Raw genomic sequence first — 26,776 nt, 5'->3', positions numbered from 1 at the left:
AAGGAGACAGGTATAAATGTATGAATATATGTATTAAAATACACAATATTCTTAGAGTATATTCATATATAGTATAATTGTATATTAATAATGAATTAATCCTATATGTATATACACAAGGGAGAGAAAGAGAGCTTGAGCTATAGAGAAGACAGCGATAAGCCAGATATACAGGAAAAATGTTTATGTAGAAATTTTGATGTTTTTGTTGAAAGAAAAGCATGATTTCTCCATAGATTAATATGTCAATGAGTAAATATAAAATGGATGGAATAAGTGCAGAAGCTGGATCAGACAAAAGTCCTCACTTTCTTTGTCACTTCCAGTTTTAAAGGCATAAAAAATGTCTTCCCCAAACCACACTCTGGTGACAGAATTCATTCTCCTGGGATTCACTGACAACCGAGTGTTAGAGAAGATCCTGTTTGGGGTGTTTCTGGTGATCTACATAATCACGCTTGCAGGGAACCTGGGCATGATGTTGCTGATCAGGACCAATGCCCACCTCCAAACCCCCATGTACTTCTTCCTCAGCCACCTGTCCTTTGTAGACATTTGCTATTCATCCAACATCACTCCAAATATGCTGTACAATTTCCTCTCAGACCAGAAGTCCATCTCCTATGCTGGATGCTTCACACAGTGTCTGCTCTTCATTGCCCTGGTGATCACAGAGCTTTATATCCTTGCTTCAATGGCGTTGGATCGCTATGTTGCCATTTGCAGCCCTTTACATTACAGCAGCAGGATGTCCAAGAGCATCTGCCTCTCTCTAGTCACTGTCCCTTACTCTTGTGGCTTCCTTCATGGGCTCTCTCAGGCACTGCTGACTTTCCACCTGTCCTTCTGTGGCTCCCATGAAATCAACCATTTCTACTGTGCTGACCCTCCTCTCATGATGCTGGCCTGCTCTGACACCCGAGTCAAGAAGATGGCAATGTTTGCAGTTGCTGGTTTTACCCTCTGCAGCTCTCTCCTCATCATTCTCCTGTCCTACGTTTTCATCATGGCCAGCATCTTGAGGATCAGCACTACAGAAGGCAGGTGCAAGGCCTTTTCTACTTGTGGTTCCCACCTGACAACAGTCACTATATTTTATGGAACCCTCTTTTGCATGTACTTAAGGCTCCCATCTGAGAAGTCTGTAGAGCAGTCCAAAATAATTGCAGTCTTCTATACTTTTTTGAGTCCAGTGTTAAACCCATTGATCTACAGTTTACGGAATAAGCATGTGATCTGTGCCATGAAGCAAATGATTAAGGGAAATCCCTTTCATAGAATTGCACTTTAGCCATCTGTTTGTAATTACTAAGTATCTGTAATAACATAGTGATTCCCTCCAAAAGAAAACCTAGTCCTTTATAGTCATAATTTGTCTTCATAAAATCTCCTCAAAATTAATACCTTCAAGACAAATTATTTTAATACAAACTTTAATGTTGAAATGAAAATATAGTTTCTTTATTGGAGAACCTCTGAAAATAAATTGAATAATATTCAGTAATCCATATACCAATTTAACATCTTTACATATTTGAGTGTAAATATTATAATTAACTCATTTTGATGGTAACATTAGAAATTCATCTCATTTGAATTTAATGGTCTACAGAACTACCATGAGGTTCTAAACTGAGTGTTTAAGTTTTTCACTTCATTTTTTAGAAATGTTATGAGCTAATTTCTTCTTAAATCTGTGATATAGAATGGCTCCAGTGCCCAATTAATCTCTGGATTCATCTTGGGGAAATTTTAAATATATGGATCTCCCAATGCTTTAAACTTTAATTTAATTTTTTCCACAACTCACATCATAGATATCCTGAGAAACTTTTCGTCCATTTGTAAATACTGGGTTATGCTCCTCCATATTGAAAATGAATTGTCAATGTCTCCATGAGTTTCCAGGGATATGGATCCAATTCAGTCATCAAAAAGTACAATGGTATTCTAGTTGTACTTTTCATGTAGTAGCTCTGACTCAGGTCTACTTTATCAAGAGTTAATAGAGTCTATCAATTGACCTGTAGATAGAAAAAATGCCTTGAAACAATATACAGATGAACAAATATCTACCCATCTCTCTGGAAGAGAACACCCAATGTTTACTTTGGTTTATATATCTATCTGTGAAACATTATTTTCTAGATAAGACTATTCTAGTCATTCTCAAATTTTCAATTGAGAAAATCAATAGTATAGAAGTGTATATAAAGAGATATGTGAATCATTCACATTGTACGTGCATTAGTGGTCAACCAGATGATTGCATATGGAAAAACTGATTTAACTTTCTTTAAACTGTTTTAAATGTTTGTATTCTAATATCGTGCACTCTGTTTTTAACTAAGACCACAGTACTAAGTGCTTATATGAACCCATGTCTAAATTTATTTTAATGTGTTCAAATTAATTTCCAAAAAATCATCCAGATGACCTGCAGTTTTTGAAAATTGAACTTCATTCTTAAGTCTCAGTTGATTGAATAAGGCTGATTCTATTGAATATTTTCACTATAGGTAAATAAATATGGGGACAGATGTGAGAAAGTAGCATTTACCAATGATATGTCCTAAACCAAAGGAAAATTCCTGTATGTATTTGTTATATTTTTTCAATAAATTGATGTGCTTATATACTCTTATAATTAATAAGACACAGTTGGCATATTATGCCATAAACAAATTTGAATATTGATTTTTACTTGATAATATAATGTTTGTTTTTTCATACAGACTAAATTTTTAGTGAACATAATTTTTACTGTAGTGTAATACACAATATCAAATCACACTTAAACTTAATTATAAAAATATTACATATCAGTTGTAGAAAATAAAATTGAAAATACTAAAAGCTATTTCAATTTTGGGATAAAATGTAGTTTCAATTTTGAATAAAAGCACAATTTATTTGTAATCGCTTATTAAAAGAGAGCTTCTCTCTGCATTTGATATATTTTTTATTTCTTTATTTCAGAAACCATTATTCTATCATATTTATCCTGTTTGTTTTTACAATTGTCTCATATATCTATGTATATATCCTTCTGATTTTTTCCTTTAGGATAGATTCCTAAATGTGGAAATGCTGACTTAAATGCTAATTTTTTCTGTGGGTAAATTTTTCTCCAGAAGGCATCAACCATGTACACTTATGACTAGTAATGTTTGAGAGTTAACATTTCACTGTACCTTTCTTTTTCCTTTTTTTTTAATTGAAGTATAATTGATTTACAGTATTATATTAGTTTCAGGTGTACAACAGAGTGATTCAATGTTTTTATGGATTATACTCCTTTTAAAGTTATTGTATATGAGTTCATTAGTGTCTCCTTTTATTCTTTTTTTAAATTACAGATATGAGTGATATATATGAGTGATATAATACGGTATTTTCTATCTCTTTCTGGCTTACTTCACTTAGAATGATGATCTCCAGGTCCATCCATGTTGCTTCAAATGGTGTTATTTTATTTTTTTTTTTACGGCTGAGTAGTATACAAAGTGGGAACAGACATAGTAAACAATTTTATGTTTACTGGGGGAAAAGAGGATGGGAGAGGATAAATTTGGGAGTTTGAGATTTGTAAATATTAACTACTATATATAAAAATAGATAAAGAAACACGTTTCTTCTTTACAGCACAGGAAACTATAGTCAATATCTTGTAATAACTTTTAGTGAAAAAGAATATGAAAATGAATATATGTATGCATATGTATGACTGGGACATTATGCTATACACCAGAGATTGACACATTGTAATTTGAATATACTTTAATTTAAAAAAAAGAAAGTGATAGTACAATCTCCACAATACACCTTGTGCTATACAATATGTTCCAGCAACTTATTTATTTTATCCATAGAAGTTTGTACCTCTGATCTCAGCCCTGTCTTGCTCCTTCCCCTGTCCTTTCTCCATTGGTAGCCACTAATTTGCCTTCAGAATCTCTCTGCTTTGTTACAATCATTCATTGTAATTTTATTAATTTTAGATAATAGTATTTAAGATTATTAGCTTCTCTGTTGTCTCAACTGAAATTCTTAGGAAAGGAAATTTTAAAATGGAACAGAAGAATTCAAATATACATATATATTTAACCAATAAAGGACATACATTATTTAAATATTTTCACAGCCATATTTTACAGAAGTATCTTGAATATTTGAGATACAATGTTGTTGTATGTTGTAATATTACATATAAACTTTTTCTTACATTTTACCCCATTTCCCACTGCTGTTTACTAAGCAATGCTTTATTTTCCCACTAATATATGATGTTATCTTCTCTGTACAATAAATGAATCTTTTTATTTCTTCTTTGACCAATCTATAAGTATTTTAAGTTAAATTCTTGTAATTTATGTGGATTTAATACACACTTTAATTCCTAGTAGAGAAATTCCATATTCATTATTTTTCCCTTTCAAATTTATCTCAGGAGAATACAAACCAAATATTTCTAGCTATCCAATATTTTCAACCCAGAAATTATGTATATAGGGGTTCAATTTATGAGCTATATGCATACATATACATAAAAACAAACAATTGAATATTGTCATACAGAAGATAAATATTTACTGTAAATTACTGGAAAATGTTCAAATGTATTTTATTATTTGAAATATTGCTATAGACCTACTGCATAACACAGGGAACTGTATTCAATTTCTTATAATAACATATAATGGAAGAACATCTGAAAAGAAAATGCACATGCATAACTGAATCACTTTGCTGTAGACCTGAAACTAACATTGTAAATTAACTACATGCCAATAAAAAATTTTCAAAACTTAAAACAATAGTATCGCTATAGTTCAGTCCCCAGACACAAAGAGTAGATGTATAGAATGGGGGCTTCAGGGAGGGCAGCTTAGGGATGAAATGTACAAGTGACTTAATTTTTTTTTGCCAGAAAGATGGTGGCCTATAAATGAGGAGGAAATCATGTAACCTAGGGGCATTAATGCTGTTTAATTATCAACATTTCTAAAAACATATTTTTGCACCATCCCAGTGTCCATAATGTAACATAGTTTTCCAACAAAGATATCTAAATACAGACTCCTATTTTTACTGGAATTTCCTTTTGCCAACCACTGCCCCTCTAAAGAACTGACATACCCTGCATACCCTCAACTTTGAGTTAGTCACTGAAAAAATTCCGTGCTGATCAGAAGTGAAATAACTGAAATATTTCAGCAATCTGAAAGGATATCTCTCAGCTTAATAGCAGTGCAAGAAATTCACAATAGAAGTCACTTGAATTTGATCATAAAACAATTTAAAATTAAGCAGCACCCAACAAGTTGACAAAAGGATTTGCTACAAGTAAAACAAAGTGGAGACAGTACCAAAATATAAGTTCATAGAAATCATTCAAATAACAACATGTTGAAGGCTATGAATAGAAAATTGATAAAAATTTTAAAATGTTAAAATGAGTGAGTAAAACTCTTGGTAATAAAAATATGAATTAAATACTGCTTTGTGTGTTATATTTAAGAGAGTTCAAAGACTGGCACTTTTTTGTACATTGATGATGTCAGGAAAAATAATAATACATAATTTTTTCTAGAAATTAATTTGACATGTTTTTAGGTGCCTTAGAAATGAACACTTTTACTCAGTCTACTTTTCAGCATGTGCTGAAGGAATAGTAAGAAACTTAGGTGAAGATTTTCATCATAATGTCAGTTTTATAGTTGAGAAAAAGGGAACCACTGACATGTTAATGCAGGCAGCCCTCACTCCCTGTGATCTCCTATAAATGAAACTGGTGGAACCTGGAAATCTGTCTTTGCTTTGCATGGAACTCTTTGACCACGGCATATTCAAAGTGAGGCCTGCCTACATTTAATACACAATTAAGCACAGACATGCAAATAGAACTGAGTCCTGCTGTATGTAACTAGAACCCCTGGAAGGTTGTGCTGGCTGTGATCTTAGAGGAGAGTTTAAATATTATGTGACATATTTTGCACTAGAATGTATACAGCCATTAAAACAAAGAAGTTCCCAATTTAAAAAAGGACAAATCATTTTATATGTATTTTTATGAAAAAGAAGGGTACTTCAATATACACATTATGATAATTTTATAAAATACTAGGGTTAAGCAAAAATTAAAACTTGTTCTTTATGTCTTATGCACCCATTTCCCAGGATAAACAATTATTGTTTTATAAGCACAAAAACAAAAAGTACATATTTCCAAACTCATCAAGGGGGAGAGAGTATAGCTCAGTAGTAGAGTGCATGAGTAGCATGCACTAGGTCTGGGTTCAATCTCCAATACCTCCATTAAAATAAATGAATAAATAACCTACTTACCTCCCCCACTAATAAAAGGGGATAAAAAGAAATTTAAAAAGAAAAAACAACCAACAAACTATCCATATCCCAAGATACAAAATTAAAGAATATTTATTTATTAATGTTAGAATTGGAATATGAAAATAGGAAAAAAAGCAGGGACGCAAATATGTTCTGTAAAATTTTTTAACTGGATGGTCACTCAGGGTCTTTCTAAATCAAGCTTCTATTACTTTTCCCTTTAAATATATTGTACTTCTGGATAGGCTGAGATCTTCAGAGATAATCAGAGCTATCCTTATGTGTCTGTTAGGAGTGAGTGATGAGGGCCACTGACTGTCAATTTCTCTACCTACAATGTTTTAAGCTGGAACCCCAATTTTTCTTTCATTCAGAAGTTTACTTCTCAAGAGAAATTTCCTCTGGATAAAGGCTCTTTTCTTCTTGAGATTAAATATCACTATCATTGTAGCTAGCACACTATGAAATTGAGAAAAATTGAAATAAGTAAAAGTTGAGTTCCAACAAATTGTATTTGATGCATGAATGCTTTCTGCATTGCATTTATATCTACAATATTTACGCATGCACGCAATCAAATGAGACTCCCAAGGCCACTAAGGATGTGGGGAAACTAGAGTATTCATTGGCTGGTGTTGCTTTCTTATATCACTGCATTCAAAATGAGAGAAATATAAAGCAACGATGAATACAATGGTGGAAATCTATCTTAATATAATAACTGATCAGAAGCAATAAATTACAGGTGTAAAGATTTTCCTAAAGAGGGAAAAGTAAAAACTCCCTAATTATTAAAAGGAGGTGGTGAACTATATATGTCATGTCAGTGTTGTTACATTAAGTTTTTAAATAAAGGTCAGTTCCAAAGAGTATCAAGCAGCCTGAAATATGCTTATGCTACAATTTAGTTGCAAAACACTAAAACCAAATTTCATGCATATTAAACTAGATGTTATTTTAAAATTGTTTGTGGCAAGATGTGACCTGAAAAGAGATGTGTAAAACTGTGGCAGAAACAATTGTTAATATTGTAGGGACAAGATGATATAAATATCTTATTTAAGAAATGAAAATTCTAAATCAGGGTGTTTTAATAAGGGTGTCTGTTTTGTTTAAAGGAAATTAAATGAATCATTGGGTCATTAAAATGTAAAACATCAGGTTTTTGATTGAAAGAATAAACATATATGGGTCTCCATTCAAGCAAAGTAGACATAAAAATTCATCAAATATTTATTCAGAGCAAACACAGAAAATTAGAGAAATGAGATTTTTCTGAGAAGATAATCAGATTTCTTTAAGGAATATACATAAGATTTACCAGGGAAGAAAATCAGGTTCTTGAGGAAATTTACTACAATGCACATCACTTTGCTGGTGAGCAGCTCAGGGATGCTCCATGTTGGTGACCTAGGAAGTGAAAGGGAGAACTTCTCTGCTAATTAACCAAGTGGAAATGAGTTCCTGTGTGACGCTAAAACTGTGAACTGACTGAATCATAGACAACTGATTTCTGCTGTCTTGATTCCTGCCCACTGTCATTTCCACACATCTTTGCCATTCTGTTTCCATAGACTCTCACTCGACCCCAAGCTCTGCATGCATATAAACTATGATTGCTGTTCCAGAGAGTTGCATCCCAATGTTGTTAGAACCAACAAGGGATACTTTTGGATTGTTTGGGGGGATTCTTTCTTCTTTTATTGGGAAACTGGCAAAATAGAGCTTTTCCCCATCGTACCAAGGTTTCTCATATATACCCTTCTCAAAGCCTGTTTCACATCCTTGTTTCTCAGGCTGTAGATAAATGGATTCAGCATGGGATTCACAAAAATACAAAACACTGAGATAATTTTCCCTTGTTCAACAGATTGCTCATTTGCTGGTCTCAGATACACATGCAGAACAGGGACTCGTAGAACATACAGACAGCTGTCAGGTGGGAGCCACAGGTGGAGAAGGCTTTGCACTGCCCTTCACTGGAATGGATCCTCATGATGGTGATGAAAATGAAAACATAGGGGATGAGGATTATGAGAAGGGAAACTGTGAGGTTAATCCCAGTGGACACAAACAGGGCAGTTTGCTTTACATAAGTGTTAGAACACGTCAACATTAAGAGGTCTGGGTCTGCACAGTAGAAATCGTTGATGATGTTGGATCCACAAAAGGACAAGTGAGAGGTCAGTATCACCTGCATTGTGGCCACCATGGACCCCCAGAGGTAGGGGAGGGTGACCAGGCAGATGCAGAGTGGCCTGGACATTCTGCTGTTGTAATGCAGGGGACTGCAGATGGCCACGTACCTGTCATAGGCCATGGCACCAGGCATGTAATACTCAGTAAGGAGCAGGGTCACAAAAACATAACATTGGGCCAGACATCCCGCATAGGAAATGGTCTTCTTCTCAGATAAGAAGTGCGCAAGCATCTGAGGAGAGACATTCGGAGAATAAAACATATCTACACACGCTAAGTGGGTGAGGAAAAAGCACATGGGGGTTTGCAGCTGGGAGTGAATCTGATTAATAAAATCACCCCAAGGTTCCTGACTAGGGTGATGAGGTAACTCAGGAGGAAGACCACACAGAAGATGGGCTGCAGGTCTTGGTAAGTTGTCAGTCCCAGCAGAACAAACTCGGTGGCGTCGGGGCCATTGTGCCGGGGAAATAGTTTCATTTTCATATTCTCTATTAAGAGAAGAATGCTTTTTCACATGTAAAAAAGAGAAATGAATTGTGTGCAATTCAAGAATAGATAAAAATGAATCAGCACCCTAAAAAACTGGTTTTGAAAAGAGAGGTTTCAATAACTTGTTACCTCCTTCAGAGATGGAGGAGTTTCAGCAGGTGCCTCCCGTGGTCGGTGGTGCTGCTTAAATGGGACAATATATTTGATAAACATACTTTGAAGTCCATGTACCACCTGTGCTGGCTGCTTTGCAACACCCACCTTACCTTTGAAGTCCATGTGCCACCTGTGCTGGTTGCTTTGCAACACCAACACGTCTGAATCTGAGTTGGCTCTTTCATGTCCCTATTTGGAATCAGAACCTTGGATGCTCAAACATAACTGCTGCCCGTGTCTGATCATGACATCAGTGCTCCATCAGGGAGGGAGTGGAGGGGGTAACTGACTTTCTGGAGATTGGTTCTATCATTGCCAGTGCAGGCACACCTGCTGTAACTGGAGTGGCATATACTCCTTGAAACCCTCGTTGTATATTTATTCAGATTCAGTTTCTTCCTAATTTCTTACTTATTCTCCAACAGCAATCAACCTCTTGGGTCCTTTGAATTTCTCTTCATCCTATCACCTTTGTTTCAAACCAACAATTGATAGTCTGCATTTTTCTTCCCTCAGTACTACTTATGATCTCACTAATCTCTTTGTGTCCCACAAAATCCCAATTTATTTTGTATTATATGTTTAATATTGATTGTATTGTATATTTAATATTCCTATTTCACTTAACCTCATACCTTTGACATCCCACCTTCCATCTAAACTAGCAGGAAATCTCTGCTCTACTTCAGCACATTGCCTACTGAATCTTAGAACAGCTAGTCAGCATCTCCTCCACTACCAGTCAGGTCTAAGATGAAGTTATCTCTTGCCAAAGCTACTGTTAATGATTTTTCTCCTTCCAGCTTGAAACTTTCTATCCACCAACACAAGCCACTGATCTTGTTATAAACATAAATAGCATCCTGTTAGTGACCTAAAGTGGTTCACTAACGTTCAATCACACTTGGGCTAAAATCTTCACTTCATACCAGAATCCACAAGGACTTATGTGATCTCTTCCATAACTCCAAACACTTCCACCACGTTCCCTTCAGTCCTTTTTTTCCTGCCACAGTGACTTCTTGGTGTTCCTTAAACATGCTGAGCACATTCCTGCCTCAGGGCCTGTGCACACACTGGTCCCTCTGCCTAAAGTGTTCTCCCCTCAGACCTGTAGGTGACTCATTCCATCACTTCATTTAGGTTTCTCTTCTAATGACACCTCCTCTGAAAGGCTAGCTTGACTGCTTGTCTAAGCGACTCCGTTTCATATAGCTTTCACCATGAACTGCGATCTATTTTTTCTCATACAATTGATCACTTCTGAAGTTATTATTTACTTACATAAATAAGTTTAGTTTCATGTTTTGTCAGCCCCTCCCACGTTTAAAATGTTAGAGACTTTCTTTGGGCCATATCCCCAGAATTTGGGCAAATGTCTGAATCGTCAATGAGCAGTATCCATCAGTTGAATGAATGGATGGAACGAGTAATGCACACTTTTCCACTCGCATCACCTGAGTTTTCCTGGTATGTAGATTTCTTACTCCCCTGATGTTACCAGTGGAGACTGAGTTACTACACAAGACAATGCAAATCTGCTTTGATTTTTATGGAGGAAACAATGCTGTCACTTTTCATTGTAACAGTGAATTGAAAAAACCTAACAGAAGCCTTTCCTGTTGAGGTAGGAAAGGTGTTCACATATTTTTTCCTTCTCATCTTTAGCCTTACATTCATCCAAATCCCTTTAAATTTTTCTCTTAAAAGTAAGTGTCTGAAATCATTGAAGGCATATGGAGTGGGAGTATATTTTCTTGTAGCAAATTTTAAGGTTATAGGCTTGGAGAAGGAAAACAAGGTAAAAGAGTAATATACCTTTAAAATTCCCCAAATTAGCTAAAGCTCCACATCTAAGCCTGCTCTTCATCTTAGCTGTGTTGGAAAATTCATCTATAACTAAGGTCTGGAGTGGTGGTAAGAACTGCCTGACCTCCTGGTACATCACAAGTCACCTGCTGTCTTTGGCAGAAGGAGTCTGGACTTTGTCTGCCTCCTGTTTGGTCTCAACCTGGCAATCTTATAGTCACTAATAATTCCATTATGTGTTCCAAAGAAGAAACAGTAAGAAAACAAGCAGTATTTCTTATGAGTTCTTGATTTTCAGAATGGTCAGACTTGCCTGTGGAGAACAGTGATTTCCTGGCCTCCATGAAGGTCCCCAAACAGGAGGGTTTATATCTGAATGGGATCCAGCCCTGAAGCATTCATCAAGAAATCACCCATGGGACGTCATTAGAACTCCTTTCAGAGGTGCTGACGAAAGTCACATCTTAATGAACTGGATCTTAATTTACAGGTGAATCATTAGATGTAAACAGTGTCTTTTAGAAAATGCAAAAACACATCGTACTGATTTTGATACTGAAAGTATTTCTTGGGCAGATAAAAAGCTATTCCTCTCTTTATACTAAAAGGTCTCTGCCATGTGTCTGCGTAACTTATCCTCAGCTGGGGTAATATTTCCCTTGTCTGAGTGCCCACTGTTGTCTCTGCCTCTCTTGTGGTCCATGCTTCCTTCATAACTGTTCTATTTCTTTTAAGGACAGTAATTGTCTAAGGACAAAATTAATGCCAATTTCATCTGCTATCCCCAATAGCAATCTGTTAACATTTTGAGTGCACATTTAATCTTTAAAGAAGAGTTACTGAATAAAAAAATAGTGATGCTAGGCAGAAAATTGTGAATTCATGGACTTTCATGTGAACAGTACATTATCCCATTTTCACAAGTAATCTAAGAACATTTCATCTTGTGAATTAGAACACAGAGAATCAGTTTTTAGACCCTCAGATCCAACTGAAAGATCAGTTTAAATGAAATTAATTCAAGTAGACATTAGCATAGACCACTTATACAAAGATATTTTAATTCATGACTCCTGATATATATTAACTCACACAGTATTCTTCTTTTGGCCTTATCTATATTAGTACTTGAAATCAGAATCAAGTCCTAGTATTTCTGACCAGACGTATAATAATGCTACTATAAATAAGAAAAATAATGCAATAATATTATAACTTCCTTATGATTAAGCCAATCTTTCTCTCTCTAACTTCATCTACCATTCACTACTCACATAAAAAATGTAGGTTATTACAGAAAAAAATAAACAGTAGTAAGTCTTGCCTTTGGGCATAGATATACTAATAATCCATTTTAAAAAGTGATTTAAAGCCTTAGGAGAGCTCTCTGAGCCTGGCTGTCCCACACTACTCACTGGAGGCGAGGCCCTGAGTCAGTCTGGTGGGCGGCCACAGCAGAGTAAACCTTGGGTTCACACAGCAGTTCATCCACACATGGACTTGGGTTAATGCTCTGACAGTTTCTCATTTCCATGGGACATAAACAGCACCCAGGTTTCCAAAATTCCACATCTTCCTAATAGAGGAATAGGCAAAAAGCTAAATGGAATGACTGGGACAGGTGCACCAGTGAAGCTGAGAACCCACAGCAGACGTCCTGAGCCAGGATTCATGACATAGACAGAGCAGACCTAAGCAGGCCTGTAATTCCCTGAAGAGCCAAGATGCAGCCGGGTCAGTAGGGAGGGTCAGCAGGCCCTGTCCAGCCTAGACAGAATAGTGACCTCAAATTGCACTGGTCCTGGTGGCCAGCAGCAGAGTAAACAGTAACCATCCACATCAGAGACCAAGACAGACCAGAGAGAAGCAGGAAGGTAATGAGTGCAGATCAAAGCTTCCCTTTCCGGTGCTGGGAGGCCTCCTCAGTCATACGAGAGAAAAAAGATGAGACTATGAAGGGCTGGCCATTGCCTTGAAGGGAAGGATCCACCAAAAGAGTTTATTTAAATTATTGACTAAGTCCAAAGCTGCTCTTTAAAAGAAAACCACACTTCACAATTTCATGTATGTAATTACACCTTGACGTAAGGCCCCAGGTAATATAATTAAAGATTTTGGGCCATTAACATTTTTTTCTGAAAAGATGAGTGAAATATACATAATTTTTATACACTAGTTCCCATAAACTTGCAAGGAAGAAACAAAAGCTCTTGGGCAAAGATCTTGCAGGTTAGGGGAAAAAAAAAAGCCATGTTTCAAAAAACCTACTGGACAAAAACTATTTTCAGAATAACAAAATAAAGAACTTGAAATGGATGAAAGTTCTCCTATAATATTATAATTTATTCATAGTTTATAACACTTGGGCCTAAATACAGGCCACTGTCAAATTCTTCATTAAATATGTTGGTTAGAAGAAATTATGTTTCAACAGGTAGTTAAGAAATTATGTTTCCTCATTAAAGTGACATATTTGGTTCATTACAGAAATTCAAATTTGCTCACTAATCTTATGATACTTGACATGTTGAGATTGTTTTGCAGATGCTTTTACAGCCATCTTCAGCCTTATAATCTTGGATACATGCCCTTGGTAGTCTCCATTATCTCTGGATTTTCCTAAATTCAGGTTGAACAAATAGAACTAATTGGTTTTATAGTTGATTCACTAATAAAAAAACACACACTAAAAACTTGTTTTACCGTCTATCTGCTCAGCTGGATTGGACTCCTGTGGAAGAGAAGAGCACTTCCAGATTTTCAAGCTACATTTTCACATTTTCTTTACCCTATCTGGCAATGGAGCTTGTATTATTTGCAACCCTCTTAGCATGACAGCTGGTATCCTCTGCTGAGTGCTTATCAGATAGCAGCCACGAGTGTGCTAAGTACTGAGAAATGGTTGTACGCATTCATTGCCAAGGAAAGGCAAAGTTTTTGAACATTTGCAATGTCCTTGTGATACAGATATTGTAAAGTATTTCTTACAGATTAAAGACCTGAATATCAGAGAAATTAAATCAATTTTTCCTAGAACACAGAGCTAGGTTTCAAATCAAATACTGCTGTCTTATGTATTTCTGGGCTGGCTCTGAAATCACCCCAAACCATAGGGGTTTAGATGTTTAATAGTAAGTTATGTTTCAGATTTCTCAAAATTTAGGAATATATATACATATATTCATTACATAGACATATACTTATGTACAAATGTATGCATTATATAATATATATTATAAAATATATTATTATTTCTATACATCTAGGCACAAAGGACTGGTACTAGGCTGACAGTGTGCTGGCAGTGGATGAGATAAAAAGTGGGCAGAGCTGTTACTTGCTTTTCTTGCATCTTTCAATTCCAGGTCATGGCACTTCCTTAAAGTTGAAATATTTATTTAAGAAATGAATTAATAAAAGTTGATTAGCTTTTAAGAAAGGAGATCTCCTAATAACTGTCAAAGTAATGTTGCAAACTCCTCTAAGGTTAATTGCAGGAATTCCTTCCTTCTTCTCTCCTCCTTCTCCACCTCGTAATCTTCCATCTTCTCCTGCTCCTCCCCATCCTTCTCCTTCTTCTTTCTCATGTGGGAAAATTTGACTCTTAAGGCATTTAAAAAGTCAAGGAGGTGATATCTGGCTTTGGGAGGAAGTGGGAGGAGGAAATCAAGGATGACGGAGACTTCTGGGATGCATACAGGTGAACGGGGGTGCCAACTGCAATAACAAGGATTGAGGCAGAGGTTTTTAAATGACTTTGGAGGAAAAGAGACTGAAGGACATTTCTGATTTCTCTCCATCGACCCCCACAGGCTTGCTGTGGTAGGGTGGAGGTTGGTGAGATGATGAAAAGCATCATTTGCAGCTGCCTGGCTGTCAGTACAAGACATCCTCTTCTCTATGTGACTGACATGTGTGTCTCATCTCAATCAGATGTGCTGATATGTCATGGCTCTGGAAAGGGAAGGAGGGAGCAAGAGTTGTCTCACAGATCTGCTGTGCCCAGGTGACTTCCAACCAGAGGAGAGGGTCAGGAAAGCATGTCTAAGCCACATTCTGAAACCGATTTTACCTGTGATGTTGCCAGTAATATTAATATCTGACCCCCCTGTGTAGTATTCCACCAAATCAGAAGCCAGAAGGAGGGTGATTCAATGACCCCTTTAACATCCGACAATGATGAAGCCAGGGATATCTCAAACTTTAACAAGAGGAGTAATTATTATTACAATAATGACTATTACTGCTCCAACTTCCAATGTAATATTTATTGAATAAGTACCATGTACCACTCTCACCTGAATAAGGGACATGGAATAAAACAAAATGCTACTCAGACAGTTTAACTGAAGGGAATTTAAGGAAAAGACAGAGAATCAGTGAAAGAAATGTTAAAGAAATTAGTCAAAGACTTAGGCATCTGGAGGCTGATTGCAGCAGGCAATTTCCATCGTAGCACTGATGTGGTCCTGGCAGGGACAACTGTCTGGAGTCCAGTGAGGACCAGAACCAGGAAGAGCCCTGGCCACCTTCTTCTCAACACACACCCCAGCAGGAGATTGCTTGGAAGGATGCAGCTACTCCAGTGCCTTCTCTGTGAAACTGGGAGAAAAGGAAAGGGCAGTTGGGCTACTGTTCTCTTCCTCCCACCTCTGACGTGCTGCTGGTTTCTCCCACTGGCAAAAATCAGCTGGAGACAAGACAGCGGGTCTGGGTGGGGCAGGCTGACAAAGGAAGAATCACCAGCACATTTATATTATCTGAATACCCACAATGTCTCCATTGCTGTGCAATATAATACCTATTAAAAAATAAAATAAAATCAGGAAATAACCAGTCTAAGTTCAACAATACTCGATTGATCTCCAACAGCTTTCTAGACTCCAAACTTACTCTGCACACCATGCTCTATTTTATCCTTTGTAAACAAGATAACTTAATAGTTCCCCCAAGTCAAGTCTCCAAATATTGAGGCACTCAGGCATAAATTAAAATAAATAATGAATCCCATTGCTTCAGTTTCAGGAGATTTGATGTCTTGATGATGTCTTGAGGAGTGGCAAAAAAATCATGTTCTCAATCAGGTTATAATTTAAAAAGAATAAAACAGTGGTGGTTGTGTATAGTCTGAATGACTGTCTGCTGGAAGTAATTGCACCACAGGGAGCTGGTCCCTCTATGACAATTTTGCTATAAACTCCTCTGGTCCTTCCAGCCACGCTGTCACTGGAAATCACTCTTCTTTCACAGGTAGGATTAGTCATTGTTAAAATACACTTTACACTCCAGAAATAAATATTTTAATGAACAAAAATAAAATTATGGCCTGAAACATATTCTGATGAATTATCAAACATCTTAATCTAAATTCTGCTATTCTTCTGATGATTGTCTCCTCCCCATCCAGGGTGTCTTTTTATATTTTATTTTTCCCCTAACCTCTCCCAGCTTGAGTATTTACTATCACTGTTATGTGTGGTGTTAAGTGCCACAGGCATATGGTTTATGTGCGGTGTGTTTATCTGTTTCTACACAAAGAGCATGGATTTACTTTCATGCCCCATGAACACACTCATGCCCCCAATAACTGGCTATATTTTACAAAGGCTCAGATATCCTGAGCTGAGTCTAAAGCTTTGGTGATATGTGGGCCAATTGATACAGACAAGAGCAGGGGAAATGGACATGCATTTTGGGGTGAGGGATCATCCTGAAAATGATCGTGAGTATAGAAGGGCTGGTGGACAGAGTCCAGTTCTAGAAGGATCCGTGTCATTTATCAGTGCTACTTCCTTGAGTCCATGTAGCTGTGAAAACATATGACTGATGCTTTGATATCACATCAAAAGGCATACTGATAGTACAGGGAACTATAATCAATACCTTGTAATAGCCTGTAGGGAAAAACAATACAAAAAAGAATGTAAATAAATATATATGTATAATGGGATCACCATGCTGTACACCAGAAATTAATACACTGTAATATAATAATATAATATAATAAAAAAGATATAATAGGAAACAAATGATCCTAATTTCAAAGAAAAGTAATGTTTAAGGGAAGTATAAGTAAATAATTTATGAAAACTAAATCAGGAAATAATACAAGATTTTCAAGTATGAAAAGACTTTCAAAACAGGGTTTGGGAGTGTGACTGCCTATACACAAGAGAACTCTATTAGTTTAGGTACCTGAAACATCAGTCTCATACTTGCTATGCTATTTCTTTGTGTTACACACATTTACAAGTTGGAGAGAAGAGTAAGTATCTAATGACATGATGTGGGTAATGGAAAAATGACCAAAGACAAATGCATTTTTATTTCCTTTACTTTAGGCATCATTTGAAGTTGAGCAAGCATAATGGTAAGGACAAACTACACAGTGGGGACTGAGTTTATTATCCTGGGACTGACAGACTGGGTGGAGCTGCAGCCTGTCCTTCTTGCAGGGTTCCTAGTCATCTACCTCATCATGGTAATCAGCAATGTGAGCATGATTTTCTTTTTTTTTAATTTTTTAAACATTTTTTATTGATTTATAATCATTTTACAATGTTGTGTCAAATTCCAGTGTTCAGCACAATTTTTCAGTCATACATGGACATATACACACTCATTGCCACATTTTTTCCCTGTGAATTTTCATAAAATTTTGTGTATATTTCCCTGTGCTATACAGTGTAATCTTGTTTATCTATTCTACAATTTTGAAATCCCAGTCTATCCCTTCCCACCCTCCACCCCCCTGGTAACCATAAATCTGTATTCTCTGTCTATGACTCAATTTCTGTCCTGTATTTATGCTTTGTTTTTGTTTGTTTGTGTTTTTGCTTTTAGATTCCACATATGAGTGATCCCATATGGTATTTTTCTTTCTCTTTCTGGCTTACTTCACTTAGAATGACATTCTCCAGGAGCATCCATGTTGCTGCAAATGGTATTATGTTGTCGGTTTTTATAGCTGAATAGTATTCCATTGTATAAATATACCACATCTTCTTTATCCAGTCACCTGTTGATGGACATTTAGGCTGTTTGAGCATGATTTTCTTAATCAGAACTGACTCAAAACTTCACACTCCAATGTACTTCTTCATCAGTCACCTCTCCTTTGTAGATCTCTGTTATGTCACCAATGTCACTCCTCAGATGCTGCTTAATCTCTTGTCCAAGAGAAGACCCATTTCCTTGCTAGGTTGCTTTATACAGTTCCACTTTTTCATTGCCCTGGTGATCACAGATTATTACATGTTCGCAGTGATGGCTTATGGCCGCTACATGGCCATCTGCAAACCCTTGTCATATGGAAACAAAGTGTCCTGACATGTCTGCCTCTCTCTTGTTGCTGCTAATTATATTTATGGATTTGCAAAGGGTCTGGCATAGACATCCTGCTGCTCCACCTCTCCTTCTGTGGACTCAATGCAATCAACCACTTTTACTGTGCAGACCCACCTCTCATGGTCCTGGCCTGCTCAGACACTTACGTCAAAGAGACTGCCATGTTCATGGTGGCTGGTGCCAACCTCACCTGTTCTTTCACCATCATCCTCGTCTCCTACATCTTCATCTTCTCAGCCATCCTGCGCATCTGCTCAGCATAGGGGAGACACAAGGCCTTCTCGACCTGCGGGTCCCTTCTGACCACTGTCACTATCTTTTATGGGACACTGTTCAGCATGCACCTGAGGCCCCCTTCTGAGGCATCTGTAGAACAGGGGGAAATTGTAGCTGTCTTTTATATTTTTGTGAGCCCCATGTTAAGTCCTTTGATCTATAGTTTTTGAAACAAAGAAGTTAAAAACACAGTAAGGAAAGTGATTCAAAAGAAATTGTTTGCCCAGTAGCATAGACATTTGGTCACAGGTATCGAACATATCAATGTTCTCTACCAATTAGTGAGCATTTAAAATAACAAATCAGTATCTGTCATGGAGTTTGTTTTTGTCTCCTGTAATTTGCCTGTGAGACATGGAAGAAAGTGTCAAAATATTAGCTCATGTTCACAGCATTGGCTCATTCTATTTAAAAAAAAAACACATGTAGAAAGTCAAAGACAAGACTAGATAGCATTGTTATTGCTCTAAAAGTCAATAGTCAATAAAGGACAGATAATTTTATACACAGTAGTCATGCAGGTACAAAGTTATAAAAGACATAAGTAAAAGACTATGCTACAGCAATGACAGTTTGTTAGAATTTGGGGGGTTAATGATTTCCAAACTATTTTCCAGAAACTTGTTAACCATAGCATGAGAGGTTTTTGCTTGATTATTTGGTTGGGTTGCCCTTCTGTTCAAATTATATATCAATGAAGATCTTTGGGGATCTCAGATCATTACTCTAAGAACTATCTTTCCATGTTAGCACTGGCCCAATAGAATCTTCATTCATAAAGCTTTTTGATGGAAATGTCTGATTTCCTTCAATTTTTTTTATTATTTCTTTTAATTTTTTTGACCAATATATAAAGAAACTGGTTTTGTGGTTTCATTTTTTTCATCATAAACTATTACCAGCATGGACCCCAAAATAGAAAATGCCATAAAGACCACTCGTTCAAGCATATCTGATCACTGTCATGTCTTCATTGAAAACTGCTTTTGTTCCAGATACTGCACACCTCTCCAGTCATGGGCCCCACTGCTCTCTTTGGCGTCTCCTCCTCAGGCACACAAGGCAGGGAAGCCTCCGGTGCCAAAAATCTCACAGAAAAGATGGGAGCTGAGCAGAGCAGGGATCTAGTAGTCAATCTAGTTGAATTTTCTGCTTTTTCCAGGTCTTATCTCTCCGAGTATTTGTTTTGTACATACAACTGAGAGAGTTGTTTGTGGACTTTATTTCTTTCTGCAATTTTTTTTTGGGAAAACTTGAGGTTAAAATTAGACCATGTCGAGTAATAATCTCATAGTATTCCTTTTACTATTTATAGTTTTCATCCCATCTCTGATACTTATTCTCTAAAAGCCGGTTCTGTCTGATGTGCATTTATCATAAGCAGTATTAATTTTTTTTATCATTTTTAGCTACTTAACACCTATTGTATGTATTTCTCCCTTTTTCGTATTGAAGTATAGTTGATTTAGATATTATAGAGAGTTCTGGATTTAGAGTGACTTCCAATTTTTAAAGGTTATTTTCCATTTATAGTTATTATAATGTATTGGCTGCATTCCCTGTGCTGTACATATACCCTCATAACGTATTTACTATATATATTGTCATTTGCATCTCTTAATTTCCTACCCCATCTTGGCCCTTTGCCCTTTCCCTACCCCACTGGTAACCACTAGTTTGTTCTCTGTATCTGTGAGTCTGTTTCTTTTTTGTTATAATCACTCACTTGTTTTGTTTCATATTATGGATTCCACAGATAAGTGACAACATACAGTGTTTGTCTTTGTCTGACTTTTTCACTTATCACATTAGTCTTATTTTCAAGTCCTGAGTCTTTTTAATCACCAAATTTCTTATTTTATTGTGAATATTGATACTTCAGAATACTTTCTAACAGGTTTTTTGTGCTTTAAGAAAATTTTCCCTCTGCCTTTCCCTTTACTGACTAAGAATTCAGTTGTATTTTCAAAATTCTTTTTCTTTTTAATTCTTCTTTGATTATTACACATTCCATACTCAATTTTTAATAAATTCCCTTAAGTCTTAATACACCTACTTGCCTTAATGAAGTCTCCATTGATCAGTAAGTCTACTTTGCTATGATACAATAAAAGAAACTTAGACTATTTAAGTCTGGCTACATCCTGCTTCTAACATATGCTTTCATTTGCAGGCATAGAATAATAAATTATCATTTAATGATGAATCTTAAATATTATTATATGTGTTACATATGATAACAATGATAATTGGGTTTGATCCTATTTGTTCAATATCAATGTTCCTTTAACTTTAGTGACCTTTTCCAGAGTCTCATTGTTCTTTCAGGATTTCTACCCTTCATTCATGATTTTGTTTTCTTCTGTGAAATGAATACCCTTAATCAATTCTTTCAGTGAAAGTTTCTCTGTTTTCACTTGTCTGAGAATTTCCTGTCTTAACTTTCATTCTCAAAGAACAATTTATTTAGGTATGAATGTAGACAGACAGATACTTGCATTCAGTATTTAAAAATGTTTCAACTTGGTATGTGAAGGCAGGCATTCAAATCCCACCCTGCCACTCAACAGCCACATGGCAGGGTGAGTTAGACATCACTGTTCCTGGAGTGGCACTTCTACTTCTTTAGCTAAGACTTCAGAATAAGTCCATATCTGTTGGTTTTTTTTTTTTGAGAAATCAACTAAATTACCTGCATAAAAGGTGTTTGCCAATTACCTTGTCTATTTCTGCCTATGCTTGATCCTGTCCCAGACAGCGATGCCCATCAAGGAGGACTCTGATAAAAGCTCTGGATTTTAGAGAGGAGACAGTTTCAGTATAAAAGAAAAACATAAAAACTCAGACGATCATCAGAATTTCAAGTTGAAATTCTTTGTGTGGTTCCCATAAAACTCTTAGGGTAAACAGTAATTTGAAATTATGGAGAATATGACTGAGGCTTGCAATTTGCTTTCTGATCCCCAAGTGTTCCAATTAATTCTGAAAAAAGTGATTCCCAATGCCACACTCATTCCTGCTGCTCTCCAGTCCTTCTGAGATCTGCTTTAAGGGCAGTTCCCTGCCCCCCATATCCTACTAGAAATATTGTTGCCTTTGTGGGCTTGGAGAGGCATTAATGAACTCCCTCAATCAGAGTTTGAGAAAATAGGTGCCTATTAGAACCAGAAGTAAGTCTTTGTGTTTCTACTTTAGTTTCAGTCAAGAGGAGATTTTATTAAAGTCTCAAACTGATGCCCACAAATTTGTACCTTGTTTGCTCAAAATATGTACAAGCAATCCTTTCTGTTTTCAGTATCAGAGTTTGAACTGCAACTAATTTTCTGGACAAAAAACTTATTGAAATTCTATTGCTCTCTCTGGACAACATTTTACAGACCCGTTTCTAGAGCAAAAGAACCAAGAAAGGCAAACACTCTGTTCACCCCACACAAATATAAGGACATGTCTTCATGCATAAGACAGAGCTGATCCTAAATATAAGACTTCTTATCCTCAGAGCACAGGAATCTAAGAACCACCTAAGGAAGATATTCAAATCTTTCCTCTGACCTGACCCAGCAGCCAGATCGGCTGTGATTTTCCTTCTCTGTAAACATGAACTCTTTATAATCTTTTTTTTAACCTCTTTCCACTTATCAGCACTACTGCTTTACCTCAGTTGGTTACATCTGGATCCCACATAAGTTTCTGAGCTTGTGAGTTAAAGATATTTCAGATCCAACAGGCAATCATTAAGTAACATGTAATAAATGAGACCTTCTGCAAGTGAAATCTCAAATCCAATTTCCTGCTATGTCTTTATAACTTTGAAATTCCAAAATCCTGATCTTTGTCTTTCCATTATTTTCTGTCCTGGTAACCACCACCTCTCTCTCTGGGTGCTGAAGAGTATGAGGACTCTCCTGAGCCACCTTGCTGCTGTCATTCAAACAGATATCCTTTTTTCTCAGAGTATTTTTTGTAACACTTCTTGCAGAGAAGCTGCAACTAACCACCAACTCCTGTTCTCCAGTGGAGGTTGTGACATTTTGGCAGGAAACTGATAGGTAGAGATGGATCAGATTCTCAATGAAGTGAAACATCTGTGTTTTAGGAAACACCTCACTTATGACCTTCTGTGCTGCTCTGTGTGAACTCTGTACCCATGCATACAAGTTCCAAAGAAAGGTCACATATGGTGTCTTCATATTTTCTTTTTTATATAAATTTCATGTTATATGTATTTTACTATAATTTTTATTGAATGAAAGATTCTTAAAATTCTGTAGTGCTTTACAGTTTTCAAAAGTTTCACAAATAATTTGGTAGAATCCCATAGTAACCGTTTTCTTCTACACCATCTTTCCCCTCCCCCTTTCCCTCTCCCCAATGGTAACCACTAATTTGTTCTCTATATCTGTGTCTGCTTTTTCATTTTATTCACTAGTTTGTTGTATTTTTTAGATTCCACATACAAGTGATATCATACAGTATTTGTCATTCTCTTTTTGACTTATTTCACTTAGCATAATGCTTTCCAAGTCCATCTATGTTGCCACAAATGGGAAATTTTTGTTCTTTTTTATGTCTGAGTAATATTCCATTTGCATATACACTGCATCTTCTTTATTCACTCACCTGCAGGTGGACACTCAGATTGTTTCTATACCTTGTCAACTGTAAACAGTGATGCTATGAGCTTTGGGGTGCATGTATCTTTTCAAATTAGTGTTTTGGGTGTTTTTCTGGATATATGCCCAGGAGTGGAGGTGATGGCTCAGCGGTAGTTCTGTTCTTTTTCCCTCCTAGAACACCCTTCTTAAAAGAGCCTTATTGCTTGCTTTCCTTCTCCTTCAATTTGTTGCTTTTATGAATTTTGTTGGTATTATTATTAAAATGTGAACTTCCTGTCTTCCAAATTCCATTTGAAACACTATGGACTTACAGCACAGTCTGTTCACTAGAATGTGGGTGCCACAAAGGCAGGTGTTTTTGAAGGTTTTGTTCATTTTGTAACTGAAGTGCCTAATCACACAATATGCTGAGTACTAAGAAATAATTGTCTTATGAATATCTAGTCTGACATCTGCAAAGACATGAGAAGGAGACAGGACAGATATTATTATGTCCATTTGCAATGAGAAAAATGATGTGAATCTTGGTTAAGTATCACTGTATGTTATCAGTAACTATTATTAGCATATTCAGCAAATATTAACTAAGTACATAATGTTCTTGGTAAAGGAGATATAGGTGCAAAATAACTTGTCACTATCTTTCTAAAACTTATAATAAAGTAATGTAGAAATGAAACAAGAATTGTGTAGGTTTTGAAAAATATTAACCAAAAGTGAACAGACAAAAATAAAAGCATCTGGGGAGAAAGGAGGAGTGGACTCAAGATAGTTAAGTGGCGAAGACGAGCTAAAAATCCATCAGGATTGTAATACCGCTGGATAAATACAATTGTGATTAATAACTTAAATACTAACCACACCAAAGTTACTTCTTTTCTTTATCAACACATTATGTCTTTACTGTAGACTGTTCTCAAAATACTGCCTGAGAATTCATTTGATTTGTTAATTCTTTATTCATTTATTTGACATATATGACTGTGCCTTTTTAAAGTGTGATTCTAGAAGCATCTTCATTAGAGTCTCCTGTATAATTGTTAAATGTGAAGATTCCAGTATCCCACGTGACGCTTTCTGAAACCAACATTCTGTCAATTTGCTTGATTAAAAAGCTTCTCAAATAAATGCTTTGTACACTAACTTTAAAAAAAGTCCTTAGCTCTTCTAAGGATCTGATGTCACGAAAAGCTCTGTAGGGATACAGAGATGAGTGCAAGTTTGCAAATAATTCATTCTTTCGTGCTCATACTATTTTTTTTCTTTTCCTTTTTACAATTCAGTATGCTTAGAAGTCACAGTACAGTAATGAACTAGACTTTGTCCTGGACACTGAGGAACTAATATATGAGTAGAAAGGGGATACTTTATGGGGATATAATGTGCTCAAAATAGAGTATGTAGGGCATGCATGAAGCAAAGAGTAGAGAGGGATTAATTCATACCCATGTATGACAGGAATGGGCTGAGACATTCTCAGAAATGACTGGCTTTTAAACTGTGCCTTATAGGGGAAAAACAGTGCAGGGAGGTAGGGGATATGCAGATTTGGTGTACAGATAGGTAGAGCTGTGGGTATAATTATGGTTATCTATAGGTACAGCCTGTAGGTAAGAGAGAGAAATACAATAGTAATTTGTTATATAGACAGCTTAGATAATGGCTTAGGCATAAGTATACTTATCAGTAGGTACAGCCATTGGTACAGGTGAACCTAGGGTAAATATGATAGTAGTGCAGTATAGAGAAAATGGAAATAATAACTCAGTAGAAGTACAGCATTGGGTTATGGCAGTATTTATTTGGGATAGTATCTGGAGGGGAAGAGGAAAATCATTTAGTCAGTAATGCGATTTGCACCTTCATGTCTGCTTTCATTGCATTTGTTCCAGATGCAGGCACAGACTCAGAGAATGCCCATCACCAATGACAGTGTGATAACAGAATTCATTCTTCTGGGGCTCACAGATCACCCAGAGTTCCAGCCTCTGTTCTTTGTGCTGTGTCTGGTTGTTTACTTTGTCACCCTCCTAGGCAACCATGGTGCTGATAATCAGACTGGACTCTCGCCTGCACATGCCCATGTACTTCTTCCTCACTAACCTGGCCTTTGTGGACTTGTGCTACACCTCGAATGCAACCCGACAGATGCTGACTAACCTGTTGTCAGATAGGAAGACAATCACCTTTGCTGGCTGCTTTGCACAGTGTTACCTTTTCATAGCACTACTCCTCACTGAGTTTTACTTGCTGGCAGCAATGGCCTATGACTGCTAAGTGGCCATATGCAGCCCTCTGCACTACAGTATGAAGATGTCCAGGCATGTCTGCCTTTGCTTTGTCACATCCCCTTATGTCTGTGGTTTCTCAGATAGGCTGTTCCAGGCCATCCAGAACTTCCACTTGAACTTCTGTAGATCCAATATCATCAACCACTTCTACTGTGCTGACCCACCACTCATCAAGCTTTCTTGTTCTGACAGTTATGTCAAAGAGCTTGCCATGCTCTTATCAGCTGGCTTCAACCTCTCCAATTCCTTCACCATCATCCTGGTGTCTTATGCCTTCATCATTGCTGCCATTCTCAAGATCAAGTCAGCAGAGGGAAGGCACAAGGCATTCTCCACCTGTGGTTCCCACATGCTGGCCTTAACCCATTTTATGGGACTCTCTTCTGCATGTATGTAAGACCACCATCAGAGAAGACTGTTGAGGAATCCAAAATAATAGCTGTCTTCTACACCTTTGTAAGCCCAGTTCTCAACCCACTGATCTACATTCTGTGAAACAAAGACATAAAACGAGCATTGAAGAGAGTCCTCAGATGAGATGAAATATGGTCACCAAGGTAGCAACAGCTCCAATTTCCAATAAACCATAAACTCTAAATTCTTGGCTAAATATCTTTGCATTTTATGATGAGTTTTAATATTCTTTATGGATATGTCTCAGACATCCTCGGGTCTCAGAGAAAATGAGCTGCACTTATTAGTCTAGGCGCTTTCTGCTCAATGTTTTGTCCGTGGACCAGCATAAATGTGAGATCATACAGTGTTTATCTTTCCATTTGTCTGACTTATTTCACTTAACATAATGACCTCAAGGATCTTTCATGTTGTAGCAGATAGCAATTTACTTTTATTTTTAGGCTGAATAATGTTCCGGTGTTGTGTGTGTGTGTGTGTATGATATTATCTTTATGTATTAATTTGTTGATTGGCCCTTAGGTTGTGTCCATGTCTTGGCTGTAATGAATAATGTTGCAATGAACATGGAGCAAAAACCTCTTTTAGGTCATGATTTTATTTCCTCTGGATATACTTCTAGTCCAGAAATGCACTTACTGAAGCATACGGTAGTTCTATTTTTGAATTTTAAAGACATCTCTGTATTGCTTTTCATAGTGAATATACCAATATGCATTTCCATCAGTAATGAGTTCCCTTTTCTCCACATTCTTTCCAGTACTAGTTATCACTTTTCTGTTTGATACCAGCCATTCTGACAATGTAAATGTATATCTAACTGTG

The 26,776-nt window shown here is 36.6% G+C and overlaps 2 protein-coding genes and 2 pseudogenes across 2 annotated transcripts; 3 read left to right on the top strand and 1 right to left on the bottom strand.

Annotated features, from left to right (window-relative positions):
* The first annotated feature begins 343 nt into the window (after window positions 1–343).
* LOC140693327 (olfactory receptor 5M10-like) lies at window positions 344–1,291 on the top strand. Its single transcript, XM_072957260.1, has one exon. The coding sequence runs from the start codon at window positions 344–346 to the stop codon at window positions 1,289–1,291; it is 948 nt and encodes a 315-aa protein (XP_072813361.1).
* A 6,948-nt stretch (window positions 1,292–8,239) lies between these two features.
* On the bottom strand, window positions 8,240–8,812 carry LOC102527737 (olfactory receptor 5M1-like). Its single transcript, XM_015252460.2, has one exon. The coding sequence runs from the start codon at window positions 8,810–8,812 to the stop codon at window positions 8,240–8,242; it is 573 nt and encodes a 190-aa protein (XP_015107946.2).
* An 8,562-nt stretch (window positions 8,813–17,374) lies between these two features.
* Window positions 17,375–18,860, top strand: LOC140693610 (olfactory receptor 5M5-like; annotated as a pseudogene).
* Window positions 18,861–25,159: 6,299 nt separating this feature from the next.
* On the top strand, window positions 25,160–26,074 carry LOC140693505 (olfactory receptor 5M11-like; annotated as a pseudogene).
* Window positions 26,075–26,776: the final 702 nt, after the last annotated feature.

This window comes from Vicugna pacos, unplaced genomic scaffold (assembly GCF_048564905.1).
Source record: "Vicugna pacos unplaced genomic scaffold, VicPac4 scaffold_19, whole genome shotgun sequence".
Lineage (NCBI taxonomy): Eukaryota > Metazoa > Chordata > Mammalia > Artiodactyla > Camelidae > Vicugna > Vicugna pacos.
This window is presented reverse-complemented; position numbering and strand designations above follow the sequence as displayed.